At 41.5% G+C, this 21391-nt stretch overlaps 1 protein-coding gene across 2 annotated transcripts in view; it reads left to right on the top strand.

The window, feature by feature from the left end:
* Positions 1–1271: 1271 nt before the first annotated feature.
* The window catches only part of sash1a (SAM and SH3 domain containing 1a), a 159766-nt gene continuing 139646 nt past the window's right edge, over positions 1272–21391 (top strand). Inside the window, exon 1 of one of the 2 annotated variants that reach the window (XM_039598737.1) lies at positions 1272–2814. In XM_039598737.1, coding sequence (XP_039454671.1) covers positions 2314–2814 — 501 coding nt within the window. In that variant the 5' untranslated portion in view covers positions 1272–2313. The remainder of the gene's footprint in view (positions 2815–21391) is intronic. The other variant, XM_039598738.1, reaches the window with a different exon arrangement.

Below are 21391 nucleotides of genomic sequence, written 5' to 3'. Positions count from 1 at the left end.
CTGCAATAGGTTTGTGTTTATAGTGACTGAAAGGGTAATACCAGTATTTATCAAGCTTGTGGCAGTCAAAAGAGTTCTCCAAAGCCTGCAGACAGTCTCTTTAATCTGAGACATTAGAGGCGATTTTCTTGTCTACCCTCTGGTATTTTAACAGTTTCTTTTTATTGTGTTTATTATTTCTATATGATCATGAGTGTGCATTGTTATGAGTCCAATTTAGCTTTATCTTATTTACTTTTACCAAGTGTGCTTGTCTTTGTGGTGAAGTCAAGCATTTTAACACTGCTGTCTGACTTTCTTGCTTTTCTGGAAACCTCAGATGGCCATTGTAGCCCTGTAGTGTTCCACTTGATTTAGTAGTATTTGTACCAACACACCCACGTGAAAGTTTGGGGTTTATTTGCTTATTTTCTGGCTGAATATTCACCATGGATGATAATGTCACTATACTGTATGCAGGCTAAATATAAACTCCAATTTATCATATCATGCTGTTCTCATTTGGGGTTTTATTGCTCACAGTAGCTAAACCCCTTTTTATATGGTTTATTTATTTATTTTTTTGCAAAGTATAGGCGGACAATAGAGCATTCTGAAGTAATTACACTGACAGCAACAGACATGTAAATCAGAGGAGATGCTAACCCGCTCTGATTGGACTGGAAACATCTCCCCTTGCTTACGCCTCTGACATTCTGACATGCATTTGGCAGATTTGTGATGCAGCTTCCCCAAAAACAAGGCTGTTTGATATGCTTTTCTCACTCCTCCCTGACTCGAGTACTTGTTCTCTCGCCCTGCCATATGTCATAATAGGCTGAGGCAAATCACTTCCAGCTTAGAGCAGATATAGTGATTGTATCAAACTGACCCCTAACAAGCTGTCAGCTCACATTTGATAAAGCATGCATCAGCACTGGGCAGCCTGGCATCCGTTTGGACAGTCCAGACAGGTCCTACTCAAGCTGTGTTATTTCTCTTAGTTGTCTGCGTCTCTGTGTTTTCCCTGACAGTTTGACTTGTTGTCTCATACTAATGATCGAGTGGTTTAGCAGTTTGATAGGGACTCAAGTGCAGTGTTGGACAGTCAGGAGATGTCTGCTCATTTCATCATGGACAAACAAGCCTCTCTCTCTCTCTTTATTTCTCTCTTTTCTGGTTATTAAGTCGGATCCTGCTGCTGAAATCTTCAGTTCCACAGTTACCACGTAGAGGGAGCCCGTGCGTGTTGAGAAACCAAAGCGTGGAAATGCTGAATGAGTGAGAGTGTGTGTATGAGAGAGATAGGGAGAGAGAGAGAGGTGGACGAAATCAAATCGTAGGGGAGTAATAATGTCAAACAAACCAGCAGCGAGATAATCCGTTCGGACTGTGCGCCAGGTTTAACAGACTCTCTTTTCGTTTCGGAGCAACTTCGGACAACTCGATGGGAACCTGATGACCCGCTGACTGCTCGGAGCTGCGCGACAAGTTGCTGTTGGGGGGTTTAAAAAAAAGGCTCACTATTTTTAAATGGGTACAGAGAAATTTCGGGGGGCGTGGACGTCAGAGGAGCAGAAGCAGAAGCAGCAGCAGAGCAGCATGTTGGCTCTTGGCTCCAGTTCCAGTGTGGTGATGTGCCGCCTGGAAGAAGAAGAAGTGGTCTGCGCGTAGACGGAGCGGTTGGACGCGGAGCCCTGTGATTGTCAGGCGTCGGCTGCGGACTTTCTGTCATTTTGAAGATCTTTTGGTATTATTTGGATTTCGCTTGCTGCCGTTTTGGCGACAGAAAAGGACTTAAGGGGAAGGAGCAAGAGCTGTTAAAGGCTGCCCCGCGTAAGGAATGAAATCTGGCCACGCTACTGCTTCAATGACAGTTTCTTTTCTTTCTTTTCTTTTTTTTTTTTTAAATATATTTGTTTAATGGAAACGTAATTATTGGTTAAGTGGCTGCACATAGTAAGTCACCGTGGGCCGGTAAAATCGATGATCAAGTAACGTGGCTTGAAAGCTGCCCTCAAGTTATCCCCAAGGGTTCTTCATTTGTAGTCTAAATACTGACAGGTGTTTGTCATTCAGACTGTGTCAGGAAAAGAGTTTTATTCAGTCGTTTTTTCAGGATTTCATCCACATCAGACTTGGTTATGGTAACCAGACCTTTGGAATGGCTCGTGCACAATTATTTTGATCCAGTTATTTGCGCCTCTCACGCTCAAAGGAAACACGCGTTATATTTGACCACCTTACAATGCGTTTGAAACGCGGAATGGGAAAGCAACGATCACTTTAGCGTCTTCTTGCTCTTGAGTTGTAGCCGATTTGGCATCAGCCAAAATGACAAGCAACGGACCTGTCATTGTCTACGAGTGGCTGAAGACCCTCCAGCTTTCCCAGTATGTCGAGTCCTTTGTGGATAATGGATATGACGACCTCGAGGTTTGCAAACAAATAGGAGACCCCGACCTGGATGCCATCGGCGTCTATATCCCTCATCACAGGCAGAGGATTCACGATGCTGTGCGGAGGCTGAAGGAGGAAGCCAAAGAGACAGCCAGTGGACTGTATTTCACCCTTGAACCCATGCCACCCGCGGCCGAAATTTATAGCGGGCACCTGGTGGAGTGCGAGTCTAAACTGCGGGGATCCAAGTCTTGGACCGAGCCCATCAGTGACCGGGTGGGGCGAAACGGCGGTTACATTGGGGCGCAGAGGAACCTGACCATGGGCAACAGGAGGGAGCTGATGATTTACCCCAAGCTCAAGCTGAAGATCATGATCAGGGATAAACTCATCAGAGATGGCATCAACCTCGCCAAGCCGCCCTACTCTAATAAGGTAAGAGGACCCCTGGTGAACTCTGTGACCTCATCAAATCAGTTAATGAAAGCACAAGATATACAGGCAATCATGCAGACACATACTTTGCTTGTTAAGTGGGTTAATGTAATTTAGTATGATAGCCACTAAAATGTAAGCTTTTCCGTTTTTACGCCTAAATAAGTCTTATTGAATTTTACTTCACTGCCATTATCAGGTGAAAAATTACAGCAGATTTAAGAAACTGTTCACAACAAGGGTCAAAGAAATCAGTCAAAGCCGAAAGAGTAAAGCTTTTTAAACTAAACCGAAAGGGTTGTTTTGTAGTGTGCCTGAGATGCTTGTGGCAAGGAAGGTCTGTCACATGTTCACATCATCCATCATTTGGTTGAAAGATTGCTCTCTGTCAGCTAAAAGGTGTTTTGGGTTTAAAAAAAGAAAGAAGAAGCATATTTCAGTGATGTGTTCAACGTCATCTAAAGAGCTGAGTCACAGGCAAATGTCAGTGTGATTCCTAAACATTTTCAGGACCATTGCACTTTGCAGAAGTGTGAGTACTTGCTGTCATTGTGAATGATGGGAGTGAAGTTGCTGCGGATCGATAAGAAGAGAGTAGAGCCTGAGGAGCTTTCACCCTGTCTGCAATTCCTTGTGGGGAGGAATTTACACCCTGATTATTAATCCACTCTGACCTCACCTGTCCCCCGACTTGCTTCAACATTCAGTGCGGGTGGATCAGCCAGACCCATGGGGCTCAGGCCTAGCTCTTTGCCTTGATGAATTGGCAGCGGGTTGTCGATTGCAGGGGCAGTAAATGAAGAGAGCCCAGCTGGGTAGGCTGTTGCTGTCCGGTGAGGAGCCAGACTGAGAGGGCCTCTTGTTTTCACAGTGATAGTGACCTTTCTTCAGAAGTGTTTGAATCATATGCCTTACCAGCTGAGAGGCCTCCACTGAATTACTGCTGTTTGCATAGAGCGGGGGTTTTTGAGAGGAGCCATTGAAAAGAAGCAGGTCATGTGATCTGTATTCTTTTTCTGCACAGCTAAGAACTGACCTGGCACTGCACGGGCATCTTTAGAGGTCTATTCTGTCGTAACATCAGGCTTGTTAACTTGTCAGCAGAACAGGCAAATCAGATACTCGCCGCTGAACTATTACAACTGAATTATTTATCTTTGTGGTCGCCAGGGACTTCCGCACTTGATTTAGCCACTTTTGAGCCTGTTGATTAAGTATTTTGAGATGTTGAGTGAGCCTGAAGAATTAAGGCAGAAACAAGTGCTATGAGTTTGCTCTGAAAATGTGTGGATTTGTAGTAAGACTTCATGCTTCTAAGGGCCTCTGTATTTCTAAGAATCCTGGTTATGGCTTGCAAATTTATTTGAGGGTGTGTTCCCAATAACTTTTTTTATTGTCTAGTTCCAGTCAGACTGAAAATAATCCTGAAGCTACAGAGTTAATGCATGTTCATGACTGTTTCTGGTTTAACACATGCGTCTACCGTTTATTTTGTCGGATCTAAACTTTGGTATCATGCTCGGTATTCAGTATTTGCTCGCTTCCAAATTGGCTTTTTGAAATTGACAACAGTTTTGTGTTTTGCATGCTTCGTAAGCTCATTTTGTCCGTTTAACCATTTTGGCTAACTGCGAATCCCACAGAGATTTGGGATTTGTGAGGGATTAACTGTCAGACTAGGCCTGAAACAAAGTGTCGATTCCAGAGGGTTAAACTATCTTTCCATTTGAAGGCTGTATTTATTTAGAGCCGGAGCTCTGGCATTGAAGCTTTTGAGGGGAATGGGCAGGTCAAGGTCTTTCTGCTTCCCTCACTCTTTCTGTGTGTGCGCGTGTGTTTGTGCATATGTGTAGCCCTGCAGTTTCGAATTGGCTCTAGCCCAGTTCTTTTTTTCTTTTTTTTTCTCCTCCACATTAGGAGTGAGAGGAGTGTGGGACATGGAGCTGTGACCAGCTGATAGAGTTTGACTGACTGAGCTGTGATTGGTCTGTAGATATCTCTCCTCGCCCTGCCCTTGAGATGAGATGTCATCCCCAGTGGAGACTGAGACCAGAGATACAGACATAGGGCAATTACAGGACACACAATGTCAATCTCAAGGGATGGCCATTGTGTAGCATAACCAAGATCTCCATCCACATTTAAACCGTCCTCCGTGCTCTCAGCACTCGGATTTCCATGAACCATGGCCTGTGGGTACTTTGCAAGCAAAACCACAGGCGATATAGGCACCGAGATTCATAAATCCTCTCTAGTGTGTGCTGAATGTTTTCGTGGGAGACAACCCATTATCAAACAATTCACTGAAAGGGCTCTGCTGGGTGTAATAAATACCCGTGATCCTTATCAAGGCCGCGGAGACCTCTTGTCTGAGAGAGAGAATATTATTTCTTATGATGTAAACACACACTTGTGCCGTCGGTTGCACATTTCTCGATTTCTCATCGGGGAACAAAGCAAGCGGCGAAGATGCTGCCGCCAGTTTTCTGGTTGTTGAATGCACAGCAGTTATGGAGTTAATGTTCATTGTTTTGGTTGAAAGATTGTTAGACGTTGATGGAATAATACAGATTACCATTTCTGAAGATCTGACTTATACGTGTTTAATTGCTGCTTTGTTTTGCTTCCAGTAAGAGGCGCAGCACATGTGGACAGGATACAGGCAGCTGACATGCTTACATCCATACAACTGTAATACCAACACGGTGGAGGGGGGGATGGGGATGCATTGATGTACAACTGCAGTATTTAAGGACATTTGAAGATTTTTGTTTACCTGTTTTTTTTGTTTTGCACAAGACAAATAATTGCAGTAAGCAAATACAGTATTTACCTAAATTCCCCCATTGTGTCCAGTTGCTCTATTTTCTAATCAAGTCCTTTTAACATAATTTCTTAAATTTCTCAACCATGTTTTGGGTTGAAGCTGATGGCGCCTTTTCAGCGAGCGAAATTTTTCAATATTGATGTACCGGCTGCTCGGTGCCAAGTTATGAAGATGTGTTCTCATGCTGATCTCATCCAGAGGCTGCTGCTTTCAGCACCAGCAGACACAGTCAGTCATAATAGCGCCTCTTTGTTAGCGCTGTGTGTCAGGAGGAAGCAGAAGCTAAACACTGGGAGATTCTCCATTGTTTGTATGGAAGCTGATGGAGCCACATGTCCTTTCACTACTGGTCTGTTTTGCATTCCCAATTTCCGTCCATTGAAACAAACTGTGGAGGCAAGTGTCCAGCATTGTGCTGGTGGGTGGATGATTTAAAAAAATACAAAAAAAACCTTGGTATCATTCAGAGAAAGACAGAGTTGTAAATAGATGGGCACATTGTTTTTGAATTCTGGTGAAGGCTCGGTGGGCGTTTTTTGGTCAGGAACGTGCTGTCAAGTTGTGGGGAAAGTTAGCTCTTCAAGGCCTCTCTCTGACCCCGCAGAACAGCTGATCACATGTAGCGGGTGCCAAAAGTGACAGGGCTGCAGCTTATCTGGCCTTAAGAATGTAAGAGAGGCAGCAGACCATTAAAGGTGTGGGGTGGTGCTAAAGAAAAAGAGAGATGGCTTTTAAGAGGAAGTTCATCTTACATGACAAACACTCACCTCACTTCCTGTTTCTGTACTCTTATCTCTGCTATTATCCCAACACTCTCACACAGCAGGAAATTTGAGTTCTGTTTAAGGTGACTGCCTGTTGGCCCGCTGTGGCCGTTGATGGCCCTCGGGCTTCACTGGAAAGCTGCCAAGATCTGGTGGGAAAAAAATCGAAAACAATTTTAATGAATCATCAGCGGTGTCAGATCATATACATTTACCGGCCAACTGCCAACTGCGGTTAAGACGCAGAATTTGGCTTGCAAAAAAAAAAAAAAAAAAAACCTGGCACAGATTTCCAGTTAAGCTCCCATGCTATGTAGCTGCTACTCTATCCCATAATGAAAAATATGTGCAAGGAAAACTATTAATTTGACGTTTTTCCCAAATGAGGACCCTTTTCATCACACAAGTGAATGCATTTGTAGTTTTTTTTTCTTCCTGCAGAATACCCTCACTCTTTGTTCATCACGATAAGACGGGCTTTTTCCTGCAGTGAAGGAGAAAGCCTTTCCCAGTAGCCTCTGGTTTTTCTGTGTTCTGCTGAAAGCACTGTTTGCTCAGTTCTTATTAAAAGCTCCTTAAAGGCATAATCAACCAAGGACTCATAAAGGGGAAGTCATAAAGAAGTCAAGGACCCACTCTATTGTCCTGAGAGGACAGAGAAAGTTAATTAGCAGAGTGAGTTCCTCTTAACATTATATAGCGTGTCAGGGTTATATGATGGCTCACATTCCCAGCAGAGTGAAAAGGACTTGTATGCACTCCTATAGTTGCTCCTTTTGTAAACAACTCCTGTTTGGAGACCTCTATAAGCATCTATGTAAAGCTTAAACTGAACGCACGACTTTCAGTTCTTCTTTAAATCAGTTTGATAAGCAGATTGATGGCCATCACACTGACCCTTTCACCTCACAGTGTGTGCCCTGCTGGATCAAAACACAAAGCTGTCATGTTGATCTCGCCCTAGACGATAAAACAGGCTGCACACCCCGAGTCTTCTTCTGGATCTTGCAGTCGAGTCGTCTTCTTTTTTTCTCGTCTTGTATTTTAGACAGCCTAATGATTCAAGCTCAAGTGATCATCTTCCCATTTGTAAAAACTGCTGTGTGCAATAAATCATGAGAAATTTAGCACATCGTACGGTCTTGCTCTGCCATTAAGCCAAAAGTAATACCTGCAAAAGCAGTTGGGTCCAGTATTTCGAGAAACGTTATCACTGCAAAGAGATATCCGTTCACTGGATGGGTTTCAACTTTTTGTACTGTGAGTCAGAGAGCTTCTGTCTGTCCCTCTGTCAGAAATGCTGAACCACCCATCTCCTGGGAGCTTGAGCAAATGTGGGAAAGCAGAATTTACACTATATATGCAGCTGGCAGTCTCATTTTAGCAGGAAGGAGTGAGAAGAGCTTGTTCCTACTGTGCCGTTTCTCACACGATCAGCTAAATTTTAAGCTACTTTTTTTTTCTTTTTTCCTCTTTCCAGCTACATGAACTTGATCTGAGCTTAAGACTTACAATTCAACAGAAACACACTGAACATTCTCCAATTAACAGGAGTCGTCATCAATGATAATCTCAACATTTAGACCTTCAGTTGGTGTTGAAGGATTGAATTTCTGTCCTCTGCTTTAAGGCCCCCCTCTTCAGTCTTCTGAGATGTGTTGTATTTAAGTAACATGTGGGGACGTGCAGTATATATGTATCACTTAAAGTTATGCGGTCATGGTAACAGCTTTAAATAAAGCAGGTCTCGCTGCCATCAGGGCCATTTCATTTTCCACAGTGTGCTGGGGAACGGGTCCTGATGACACACGTTCATGACAGATGCATTATCGGAGCTATTCTGGTCCAAGGTTCAGCTTCCCGACAGCATGTCCAGATGACATGCATACTATGTTACCTGCATCAGGAAAAGATTGCCAGCTGCATTATAAATACTAAAGTATGTTTGGCTTCTTTTTAGACTCCACTTTCTACCTTTTAGTTGGTGGTCTTTAGTCACACGTTTGCAAACTTATTGATTTTGTATACTTAATTTTTGCTTTTAGCGTCAATAAAAGTCTTACAGCTTGAGTCTAACGGGAGTGTTAAAACTGCATTTTTAGCTGTACTACAGAAACCTCATTAATAGTGACTGTTTAAGCCAGGTGGGAGAAAGAGACTTTATTTGCATGCAACGTTTGACTTGGGGATTAAAAGAAAATGTCTTAGCACTTTTGGATCCAAGCCTTTAAAGCTTCCATATAATTTATGGTTTTGTGCACATAAGGCAGATTCATTGTCAGCCACGGCAAACAGAAACTACATGCTCGGTTACTGCTGTAACACATTTCTTTTCTACGTCTTTCTCAGTGCTGTGCAAATGCAAAATGCACTAACAGCTTCTTGCTTTCATCCAAAACGTGTGCAGAAGCATAAAGGAAATCCTAACGCAACAGCACCCTTTGCTGTGTTTGCACTATATGTGCACAATAAATGACCCTTTAGTCCTGACAATGAAGATATCAAGCCGCCCCCCCCTCTCCCCAACAGGATGGCAAGACAAGAGAGATGACAAGAGAGCAGGCCGGAGCATCTGTCTGTGTCAGGATCCAGATTGCACTCACTTGCAAATCAACATGAGCGCACATGTTTTCTATCCCTCTACATCTCTATTTTCCACACACTCATTACTACAATCAAAGTGGTTGCCTCACAAGGGGTGAATTTTCTTATAAAAAGTGACAAATTTTACTAGAAATGCACAACCACACTGTTGGATATTAAGTGCAATCTAGGGCTGTCACTCATCTCAAGTACTGATTTTTACTGTAATGTCCTAGGTGGTCGTGTGTGACCTATAGTCCAGGGAAAAAGAGCTAATTATCCAGGACTCCCACACAACTACGAACCAGAAGATCACACACTAAAAGAGCTGTGTTAAAAAGTTACCATGGAGACTAACAGAATGATATTTAAACATTAAACCAGATGTTTCATCCTGTAATCTCTGTAATACATTGCCAGGAATGGCAGGTTTAAATGGCAAACACAGAGGTTGGGATTATCACAGTAATGCAGTAATTCTATCAGCAAAACGAGCGCTCCATAGATTTAAATGTTGCTCAAGCGTTTGGTTAAGCTGCTTTCTCGTACACTGGTGTTTCTGAAAGTTAAAATTCATAAAGCTGAAGGGGGGGCAGTTCAGCAATGAATGAGCTACAGTTTGGTAAATCTGTATTTTATCAACTGGTTCCTAGAAGTTAAATCTAATGGAGAGTTATGATAGGAGTCCCAGTAATGACTATTTTTAAAGTCTGCCACTGCTGTAGCTTGCTTTGCCCAATCAGCAGTCCATAATCCAAACATCACATTTAAAATTCCAAAAAGCTGCAAATCCTTTCTTTAGAGAAACTGAATGTAGAAAAATGGATTTTAGACAAATGGATAACTGCAAGCTAATGATTCACATCACGTGATCTTGTGCTTATTATTTTCAATTTATGGCTTAGTCAGTTTCATCAAATAGTGAATCAGGACCTCTTTCAGCAGTGATTTCGGATGTTGACTGTTTCAGTTTTAGAAAGGAGTTAAATTAATCTGTTGATAAAACTGTCAGTTTTTAATCATTTTATTTGCATTTTTTTTTTTTTAATTGGCTCATCAAATTCAAATAACAGTTTTCAACTAACCTTTATCAGTGCCGGTAATCTGCATCAGTCATATGAGCTGCAACAGTGGGGGAAAAAAAAGAGACTTGGACATTAGGTTTCTTTTCATGAGCAATACTCTGCTCCTTTAGAACATGTGACATAGAACATTGTAGTCGCGTTGCCCTAACTGGATAAAATAATCCACTTTCCTATGAAGAAGAAGCTGTTAAGGATGAACAATGGCTGTATTCCTTGCTAAGCACGTGGCTCAGACATGCATCATAAATCAGATTGATGAAGGTTGAGAAATGTGGCATCTTACTAATGTTAACTGCATCTTAGTAGGTGGATTTCCTTAAGCAGGGTGCAGTTTTGGGTGGGTTAAAGCTCTACTACCTGCAACAGAGCTTAATTGTCTCACATGTAGCTACAGCTTGGCTCATGTCAGCCCATATTATCTTGGACTGTGTTTAAAGGATGTAATGCAGGGGTGTAGAGAGACAAGTAAGGCATGATAGCAGTGACTATGAGTGTTAGAGAGACAGACAGGAGTGTGTATAATTACCTTGTCTGAAGCTGCTGCCAGCTAGGTGTATGGAACGCAGCGCAACCAACCCTCAGTCACCCTCCCCTCACCCCTTTACCTCTAATTGGTCCATTTCCAAGGCATGAGGGCAGGGCTGTGCTGAAAGCTTTGATCACGGAGACCACACCAGTGTAGATACGTCCCTACCTGAGTGCTTTTGTAGTGGCTGTGCCTGGCAGGGGATTAAGCCATTCTGAACCCACTGAGTGTCTGTCTGCCTGTCTTGCTCTGGCTTCCCTGCGGCTTTACATACCTGAATCTGAACTCTAATTACCTGGCATTTTACTACATTCCTCAAACACACCCACGCAAGAACACTCAAATGCGTACTGTGTATTGTCGCTCTTGTTTTAAAAACCCCGAACATATTTCATAGGTACACTCCAGTCTTGTGTGCTTTGCTGCTTTTGATACTGAAAGCACTTGTGGCTTTTACAGCACATTCTGACACAAATGAGTCTGGCTTTTGTGTGATTGTTCTTTTTCTTTGCCTATATAAACAGAGCTCAGTTTCCAAGAAATCGCATGTGTTGTTTCCTACAGTAGAAAGTAAACTAACATATACAATTAATATACCATTAATTAGTGCATGAAGCAACATTTTCTTTGCTGTTTAATTAATTTTCAATGAGCGAAGGTTAAGCTGACTCTAGCAGTTCTGCCCAAATGGGACGCTGCCAACTAGTCAAAGTCATTAGTTCGTCAATCCAGACCTGCTCGGTAAGGAAGAGTTCATCACACTAATTGCTGGTTTTTGACCTCTGTGTGTGTTAGAGTTAATAGTTCTATTCATTAAGTGTCAATCACTTGCCGGGAAAGAAGACATTCCACTGTAGCGTCTTACAGGCAGTTTACACTCACCATTGTTGTCCTTGTGCACGTTGCACATGCCAGAAGTTACGTCATCACTGTTGGCGCATGGTGCTGTTTCAGCTTGCTGCACACTTTTCAGTTTTTGTATTCTGCAGCAAGGCTGGAGGCACGAGTCTGCCATTAGGTCAGTTTGTATAAGGAGTACAGGGATTTTTGGATTGCAAAAAGAAAGACTGATAGAACAGTCGTGGTCAGACAGTTTTCTTTCATGCTTTGATCAAATGGTATGGCAATGATATGTTTTTTTTTTTTTTTAGTCTCCACAAAGAGCCTTTGCTTGTTTAAAACCCCTCAGAGAAATCAGCGGCTTGTAACTCCACCAGTATAAGCACTGAACAGTATAAAAGGTGGACGTCATCCATTGGTTTCTGATGTTTCATTCTGGAGCCTCAGCATTTTCACTGTCACCATCTTGGTTTAGAAAAATAAAACCAAAACCATAACAAGGAGGGGCAGGTCTGACTGTAAAACTTGGTGGTTTCAGAAAGGAGGATTATCTGCGGCGTGCTCATTGGCTAACAACTTCTGACTGGCAAGTTGTTAGCCAATGAGCAAGATTTACAAGCTATAATTCAATAGACTCAAAAATGAGTGCCTGAGTGCATCACCAGAAAACTGTTTAGAGATCCAGTCAGAAAAACAGTTTCTCAGACTTCAAAGGATCTGAAGTTTTTTGGCACTTCTGTCATAGGGCGAGAGGCGGGGTGTGACCTGGACAGGTCGCCAGTTTATCGCAGGGCTAACACAGAGACGGACAATGATTCGCACTTTACATGCTTCCCAAGATGTTGCATTTTAAGTTTCTGCAAAGAGAAATGTGCAGATTCAATCCTGTCATTTTATTCTTGCACCAAAAGAGGGTTAACTCTACACGTAGGTATTTATTGTGTGTAAAAACAAGTATTTTTGTGAAACGGCTTAACATTCTGGTTTTTCCTTAACCTTATCAGAGAGTAAATCATGTTCCCAAGAAATATTTTTCTCTCGTTTTGATGCTGCTGATGCTGCCTTTTTGCCTGATGTGCACTCTAATTCATGTGCTGTGGGTCAACAGCATAACCACAGTTTTCTTGTTAGCAGCTCTTTTAAAGAAGGCTTTGCCAAACCAACCACTGTTTACTTTAATAGCCCTTCAGAATTCTTTCCAAAAAAGAAACATGCCTCAGACAGTGTTCACCGATCCTGCTGTATTTTAGGGGAGTTAATAGGGTTGACATTCAGAGGTTGGTCCCATCATCTGAAGAGCTAAGAAAATTCTAACCTCAGCTTAACTCTTAAAAGGTAAATGTGGTCTTAAGTCTTCTATGAACAAAGTTAGGAAAAAGCTTGCCTTAACTTGATTTAGCTTCATTTTTAAATGCATCCATCTGAAACCATGTCTTTATTGCAGCTGACCTGATGTGGCTGCTACTGAAAGGCAAAAGCTTGTGTAACCAGTCAGCTTTCTGATAGTCAGCTTTGTTTTAAAGAGGATTAGACTAAGTGGATTTTTTTTCCCAACACGGAGGCCTTTGAAGAAATATTACAACACAGAAGCTTGTAAAGAGCATTTGAATAATGGAGTTTATAGCAAGAAAAGTATGGACTAATGAGAAGGAGAGCCAAAGACGGGATGGATATGAATATTTCCAGATTCCTCTCACGACACTGACCCCTGTGTGGTAACAGCAGACTGATAATGTGCCCCAAGCGATCACCGCAGCATGAGAAACGGTCATTAATCTGGTATCTCACCTCTTTGCTGTGAATCAGTGCTGATGTCATACACAAAAGCCAAACAATAAACGGGCCAACTGACAGCTCCTCATCCAAACCTAAGTGCTGAGGTCATGCATCGCACGTTTTCTCTGCTCCGCCAAACATCCTCACCCAGTTTCACTTCATTCTCACTTTCTTACAGACAGTGCAGACAGGCTGAAATACAAATAGACAGACTGGCAGATCTGTCAAACCAAAAGAGAGGAAGAGATAAAGACACAGTTGGTCTGACAGGCGGACAAACTGGCACTTTTAGACCGACAGGAAAAACTGGAATATACAGAGAGACGAGCTTGATTGACAGGGAGCTAAAATATGTGACGGGCATCTTGAGTCATTAAGAGTATTCTCTCATTTGAGACTTTTTAATGGAACCCCCACTGCTCTCCTACCCATACATATAACAAATTATATTTACAATAAACTGTATTCATCAGCATTTGCAGCTTTGAGTATGAGGCAGTTACACTGATTTCATACAAGAATGAGTGCTGAAGTTAGAATATATGGTGAATGAGGGAAGTGTTTGGTCTTTGGGGCCATACACCTACTCGCACTCAGATTTTCATATGGTAGTAATTGTGAGCATGTAGGAAATGTATGCTTTGGATTACATCGCAGCATGGGAACATTTTGTATTGATCGGTTCTCAGGCGAACGGTATTGTGATGTCAGTGTTATGGTCACTTAGCTTTGTCTGCGGCCTAGAGATGAAACTGCCCCCCCACTTATGAGAACACACTGCCAGTTCAGAACAATGCACTTCAAGATTGGGTTTTATTCTCCCAGCAGCCTCTGCATCTCTAATCCCTGTCCACTCCATTTATGAAACAGCTAAATGCGACTCCACCCACCTACCCCTCCTCAACTGCTCCTGAGCCTCCCTCCCCTAAAACGAGCGATGCCACAACTTCACCTGGTTTTGGTAAAACTTGGGAAAGAAACCTGCAGGAATTTTAAGTGTCAGCTACTTACTAGGAACTTCTGTCCTTAAGATCTTTATGTGAAACAGGTACATTATAAGATTAGATTACATTGCTAATACTTCCCAGAACATGACAAAAAGCCTTTACTGATTCCAGTGGCAGTCATTCTTTGGCTTGTTTGGAAGGAAGACTACAATGCTGCACTGGAAGTTTAGGGTAGGGATTATGTGTGGAGGCTGCCTTCATTGTCATGCAGGAATCCCACAGCCTGAGCTTATATCAATTGTTATGTAAAGCGGCCATTGAAATTGTATAATCTGCTTTCAGTCGAGTTTCTGGTTTGGACATTATGTTGAAATGATATAGAGAAAAGTTAAAGGAAGACATGTGAAAATATGTTACCATTTTTCCCCATCCTTTGAGTACAATGCACTTACACACAAACTACCCCTTCCTTTCTTTTCCATCATCAGATCTATACTTCTGTAGAAGAAGGCATTCTTGTCCCTCCTCTACAACAGATAAATGTAGGGCAGTCTTAAACATGTTTGTCTAGAAATCAAAGCCACTTTTCACTTCCATGATCATTACCCTGCAAAATCACAACAGAGTGCACAAAGATCAAGCATTCTTGTTGATTACAACGAGGCGTCTCCTGTAATTCTAATCAGGATATTGATGAGGAGTCCTCTTCACTTGGGAGACTTGAAGAGGGTTTTGTCTTGAAATGGCATTATGTCTTCAGAGGCTCAGACTCGGATGCGTTCTGCACACTGAGTCACACTAGCAATGTTGTTTATACCTCAAGGGAGAACATTTAAAAACTGTTCTGTACTGATTTTAACTTTACTAGAAATTATGATTGATTTTTGTTCTCTTTTTCTTGATTAAGTTCCGTAATGACTACTTTTGTAGGCAGAATAATAGTAATTAATATTCAATTCAATTCCATTTTAGTTAAATGGTGCCAATTCACACCAATTTGTCATCTCTAGGTGCTTTCATATTGTAAGGTAAAGATCTTACAACATCATAAAGAAACCTCAAACCTCAACACAATCCCCTCTGAACAAACCTCCTGCAGAACCAGGCACAGGGAGGGGCAGCCAACAGAGAGAACTGGAGTTTAATAATTGGTAATGATTAAATACAGTAGTAGTCTAAACAGAGTGAAAAGACACTGTATATTAAGAAAAGCAAATATAGTAATGTTATATATGAAATACTGATAATTTGTATAATTGTATTTACTGTGAAAGGAGGATTTCATGTTTTCCTAATGCAAAATTTTCTCATCAGGAAACAAACACTGTACTTAGAAATTGGTACAGAAGACTAATGGCTATTTCAATGCTCTGGCTTTTTATGACTGCCTCTGTTAGACATTTAAAACACTGCTGACCCAGTTTTAGTCTGAAAACTCCTGGTTTGTATTTCAGTCCGGATGGGCAAAAGCAGAGTCTTTGGAAACGGAGAAAAAGAGACACCTTATTTCAGACACAGACTCCCCCATTCACCTCCTGACTGGGCCTCTTAGGTCACCGTGTGCTGTTCCCTTATTCATCATGCCCTTATCACATGGCCCTTTTTCGGGAATTAAACAAAGACATCAGTACCAGTGGTTAATTCAACATGGATAATGAATTACAGGTGTTTCTGACCTTGCTGTCAATGCTGCACACTTTAATTTATGCATCTACTGTCTACACTGACAGGTTCTTATTTCCAGTGATGTGACAATTCCCATATCAGGTGTACATAAGTACTGGGCCACCTATACACTACACCTACAGGAGCTGCTCTACAATGGGAACCCATGCCATGAAGCTCCCGGCGCACAGTTTTCGTGCAGATGTAAATGCCAGTGGAGGTTTTTAACTGACTGTTGGTGACTTTTACGCACTCAGCAAGCCAATTCTGTAACTTTAAATCATCTATCACTTCATAGCAAGGTTGCTGTGGTTAAAGAGATTAATAATAACTAATGATTAAATGCACAGTAGTGTATGAACAAATTGTGAGTGAAAAAGGTGATTGAAGAATGAACACTAAGTGCATCGTGGGAAGCCCCCAGCAGGCTAGGCCTAATGCATCATTACTGAGGGGGGAGTTGGGGCTGGATCAGGTGACCCTAATTTATTAAAACAGAAACCTAATCTTAAAAGTAGAGGGGTGTTTTTCTCCCAAATCCAAACTGGAAGCTGGTTCTAGAGAACAGTGTATATGCATTTTTAGCCATGTTTGTAGTATGGATTATTTCTAAAACAGTGCTAAAATACTCATCTCATCTTTCGTAAATGAAAACATGTTAGTATGGACATAACCTGTCGAGAGTGAATCAGGATCCAAGACCAGATGAGACCGGAAGATTATGGAGCCATCCACATAGTCATAGACAATGAACAGCTCATTAATGGAATCGGAGGCTCCGCAAGACATTTTACACGAGTTATCGAGCCATCGAATGAGCCATCAGGCTCTACGGTAAAAAGAAAAAACAAGCTTTCTTTTGAGGTTAACACAACACAACGCTGAAGAGGAAATGGTATCAGAGTACCACCAAAGTAGCTGCAATAGCGACTGCCTGCTTTGGTTTATTATTACCACTCATTAAAAGATGGTAACCGGAATCACTCGGTAGGCACGAAGTGCAAGCTATTAGACAAGACACACAGAATAATCACTCAAGGTAACCTCACAGTATGTGTTAACATTAGGGTTAATATGAGGGCTGGGCAATATGACCTCAACAATCACAATTAATTGAACATTTTACATTAATTATGACTAATGAACGATTATCATTATTATTTGGGTTCTTACCTTCATAGTTCACTGACGAGGTCTGAAAGAGGTTTGTAATTTTAATGTGCTGGGGTCATTCTAGGTAATGCGATTGTGCTCCAAGTGTTGAAACAGAATGGTTGGTTGTATTACCTTTGGTTGCTGAAACTGTTTTTCTTCAGTGTTTACATGTGACTTCCTTTTTAATTAATGTCCTCTTTACAGAATGTGTGCAAATGATGGACATGGATGGGGCAGTCACGCTACAACACAAGCAGTAGTACGTTTTTAAGGGGACAGTACATGAACACATACTGGGAGAGAAGTATTACCAGAGTTAAAAACCACAAAAAAGTAACGACGTGGTAAGATTTTGTGGATTTAGAGGTTCTGAATGTCAGTTTTGAATAATTGCTTAGTTCTTGTTAGTATGTACAATATAATCAGTTCATGTAGAGCTTTATATTCAGATTATGTAGTTTGTATAAAGGCTTTATGTCTTTGTATTTGAAAATAACTTAATAAAAGGTTCATTTTCTGCAGTTTACTCTCCTTTATTGCTGCAATTTTCCCGAAATCTTAAATCCATTACTTCCATTCAACCAAAAGATCATTCTAAATAACGAATTTGAAAACATTTTTGAAAAAATAAAGTTTAAAAAAAATGTATTTTTACTTATTAGTGTTCCCCTCAAATATTCAGCAGCCTTCTTTTTCCAGCTTCACAAATACACAAGGTCGCCCCGATTTTTGTCCGCCCCTCCAATCAGAGGAAGCAGCATTTTTTCTTTCTTTCTTTCTTTCTTTCTTTTTTTTTTTTTGATCTAGCTGCATTGTAATGGCTGTCTCATCCCTTCCGTGTCATGCCTGCTGTGAAACCGATCTTTGCAATAGATACACATCATTGTGAGTGCTGCATGAGAAACTAGACATGCATCTCAGCACGGGTTAGAATCTCCCTCGTCCACAGGGGTCTCTGAAATCAACTACTCGATATCCATGAGGCTCAGGGGTTGTCAGATAGAGTCTGATGAGACTAATTTGGCTTGATGTTTATTTTCTCTCTGGGAGTTTGCCGGTGTGCTACAGACTGAATCGGGAGATGAATAGAAACATGTGAACTGATATCACTGCCTCTGCTAGCTGTGAGAGGGTAACATTTCACAATCTGTGGGGGGGCAACAAAATGCATATTTAGTTACATTTTTTTTTTAAAAATTGATCATTTTTCTAAATATGCAGTCCGCACAGGTTCGCTTTTTTGGGTCCCCTTAATAGTAAAAATCGTGTTCCATATCCAGCATTTATAGTTCAGTGGCTGAGTAAAAACCATCCGAGCCAAGGACACTTCCAATGGAGTCAGCACTCTGAGTCTCCAGAGATGAGATGGAAAACTGCAGTGGATATAAAACACAAGCAGAAGTGACAATGCTTTTTTTTTTTTTTTTGGTGGAAGTCATGTGCTGAAGCTGTGTGTGTCTGTGCACATGCGTGCATGTACAAGCACATACTCAAATGGCTGTTTGATTACTGCCAACCAGGATCCTTTTCCCTCGTGAACTTACACAGATGTCGGCACTGTGAACTACATTAACACTGCAATGCACCTGAACTCCACTATAGAGCATCAAAATATTGTATGCGTTTAAAGGCTCTTCATATTTGGCTGTCCCCTGTGACAACTTCTCCACTGGGTATCTCCTGTTTCTAAAAGTGAGCATGAAGCCTGGGTATTTATGTTGACAGTCCCTACAGCCATGAGTGAAGCCCCCCATTGAACCCCATTCACAGCCAGCTCATTTTGGGATGTCAAGTCTGCCATCTTTCCTCTTTTCCAAGTATTTTTTTCCAACTCTAATAGGTTACCAAGGCAACATTTAGGAACACCGCTGAGGGTTTTTGGTGCTATGTTCTCCTGTGATCCCGTGGACAATAAGCCCAGTGACAGGCGTCGCTGATATGCCTGCTACAGTAATCATAATGACCGAGATCAGGGCTTGCTACTCAGTTAGAGCTGTCAGGGTGTCATTTATTGACAGGAAGTAGGGGATTTAAGCCTGTGCTGTAATTCCCTCAACTGCTTCATTTGATTTTCATTTAGCATATCACTCCTCAGGGGTGCAAGCCAAAGCTAAAGAAGTAGGTCACTATGTGTTGAAAACTGAGTGACTGTGTGAGTTTATTTGGAAGCACTCTGGCAAGCTCCTGGCCTTAAACCCCATTCTGCTAAATATCAACTCCTTGGAGGAATGCATTACTATAGATGAAGATCCTTGGCCATTCAATCCTAAAGCGTTGGACTGAGGCATGTCCTGTAGGAATAGCCTGAGTCAGCCAATCGTGGCATGCCTGCGGGCTCTCAGCTGCTAATGCGCTCCTAACTGCATGTCACGTATCCCCCTACTGAAGGTCAGAGGTTTAGTGGAATCATTCATCTGGTCTTCACAAAGGCGGAAAAGGCACTGGCAAAGAGGGAAATGTGGCTTGTGCAGGGTGACAAGTGCCGCTCAGGGGCCTGGAACATGCCAACCCCCTATTTTCCACACAAGCAGGAGGTTATTATTAATATTCTGCTTATCTAGAGAGAGGAAAAGGGTGGGTGGAAAGAAGGACTTGTCTTTTTTTTTCCACATTTCAGATCATACTTTGATTTTTTTTACTTATTTATTTATTCATATGTATATTTTTGGGATGGGGGCAAAAATTTTCGGTATTACAGCTTTTACCAGAGTGGCTTGTTTTAGCAGTATTGGAATACTGAAATTCTCCAATAAGATTTGATGGGAATTTGCATGTGCAAATAAAAAAAGAGACAAGAAAAGACCCAAAATGTATTGCATTTATTCCCATATGGCATGTTTTAATGCTATGAAATACTTCTGATTAGCATAAAAAAACTACACCAAGACTCATTAGTCAAGACACAGAAACTGCATTAAAAAGTTTCACATGTAGACTTGGCCTTGGAGAAGGATGTGCTATCTAAGTGCCCTTTCAGTTTTTGCTTTCCTTTCTTCTTTTGGGTGCAAAATATGATTGAAACATATTCTCACATAGCTCGAGTAGTCTCTTTTTAATATTTTCATATGCCTGCATGATCAGTGCTCACATTCTGGCTTGAGTTAGGGCATAAGACTCCACTGCCTCTCTTTAGCTCCACTCTGTAAATAAGAAAAACACCCACAGGCACATCATGACTTTGGTTTGAGCTGCCAAAAGCATTGTGGGTCAAGCACAAAGACACCATGTACAACATTTAAAAAGTCAACTAGCACCACAAATACGACCAGCTAAGTTACAAAACACAATGCTGGATTCATTTGTAAATGTACGGAGTGTAGATTCATCTGGAGAGATGTTGGTTTGCAGCCGGAACATTAGTTATGCAAGTCTTTGCTTTTTGTGTTTGTGCTTTGTTTATTTCTTACACTTTTACCACGAGTTGCTTCCTCATTCTAAGTTCAGAAAGATTACATAGGAACAGAGCAGCTTCATCTATTGTGTGTATGTCTTCTCCATGTCTGTCGTGTCTGCCTGTCTCCCCTTTTTGTCTCAGAGGAAAACTCGCTGACAGAGGCTCTTTGTTAATAGAGGGGAGAGCGAGATGAGAATAGGTCATTCAGGCAGATTAGTGCTCACTGAAATCCTATAGGAGGGGTCATCCACACAGTGCTGCTGGAATCCACTTGTGACCTCATTCGTGAACCTATTCAAAATCCTGGCCACATCCACTTATGTCTGACACTGTTTTGTAAACAAATACTGAGCATGCTTTTTTTTTCCCCATGTATGTCATTTTTATGTGGTTCTGGCACTGCAGCGTCGGACAAACCTGCCTGGAAGCGCCCTTTTTTTTTTCCTTTAAACGTTTCACTCTTCTGTGATCTTTACTTTAAGGCGCTTCGGCTGAGCCCGGCACATTTTTCAGCATCAATGCTCAGTGTTGTCAAGTTCTTCAGACTGCCGAGGCCGACAGAAGGATTTTGTCTGGTAATGTTATTTGCCTTTAAATAAGGGTAAGAATGCGAAATGACTGGTGCTACTGTTATGAGCATTTGAGAAAAATCCCTATAGTCTATATCCACAAAAAAAGGATTGCTCATTTTCAGAACTTCTATTGGATTTCTTACAGCTGTTCCAACTTGTTAGTAAATAGAAAAAAACGTATTGCTTGATTAAACTAATAGAATTAATTGGCAAATTTTCCTGTGCAAATGCAATCAACCTGCATCGACCCGTTTAATATGCATTCATTTATAAGGAAAATGTGTTGGGTTTTTTTATGAGAGTACCAAGCTAACCTTCACAGCTGAACTAAAGCAAGCTGATGAAAATGATTAGCTCAAGTTGTGTGATGCTTTAGAAAATTTCCACAATATGGAGACCGCCAAACGAGAAATGGTTTTGAACAAAAATGAATAAAAATTCAA

Source organism: Oreochromis aureus, linkage group 15 (assembly GCF_013358895.1).
Source record: "Oreochromis aureus strain Israel breed Guangdong linkage group 15, ZZ_aureus, whole genome shotgun sequence".
Classification (NCBI taxonomy): Eukaryota; Metazoa; Chordata; class Actinopteri; order Cichliformes; family Cichlidae; genus Oreochromis; species Oreochromis aureus.
The sequence above is the reverse complement of the archived record's forward strand: the minus strand, read 5'-3'. Positions and strand labels throughout refer to the sequence as shown.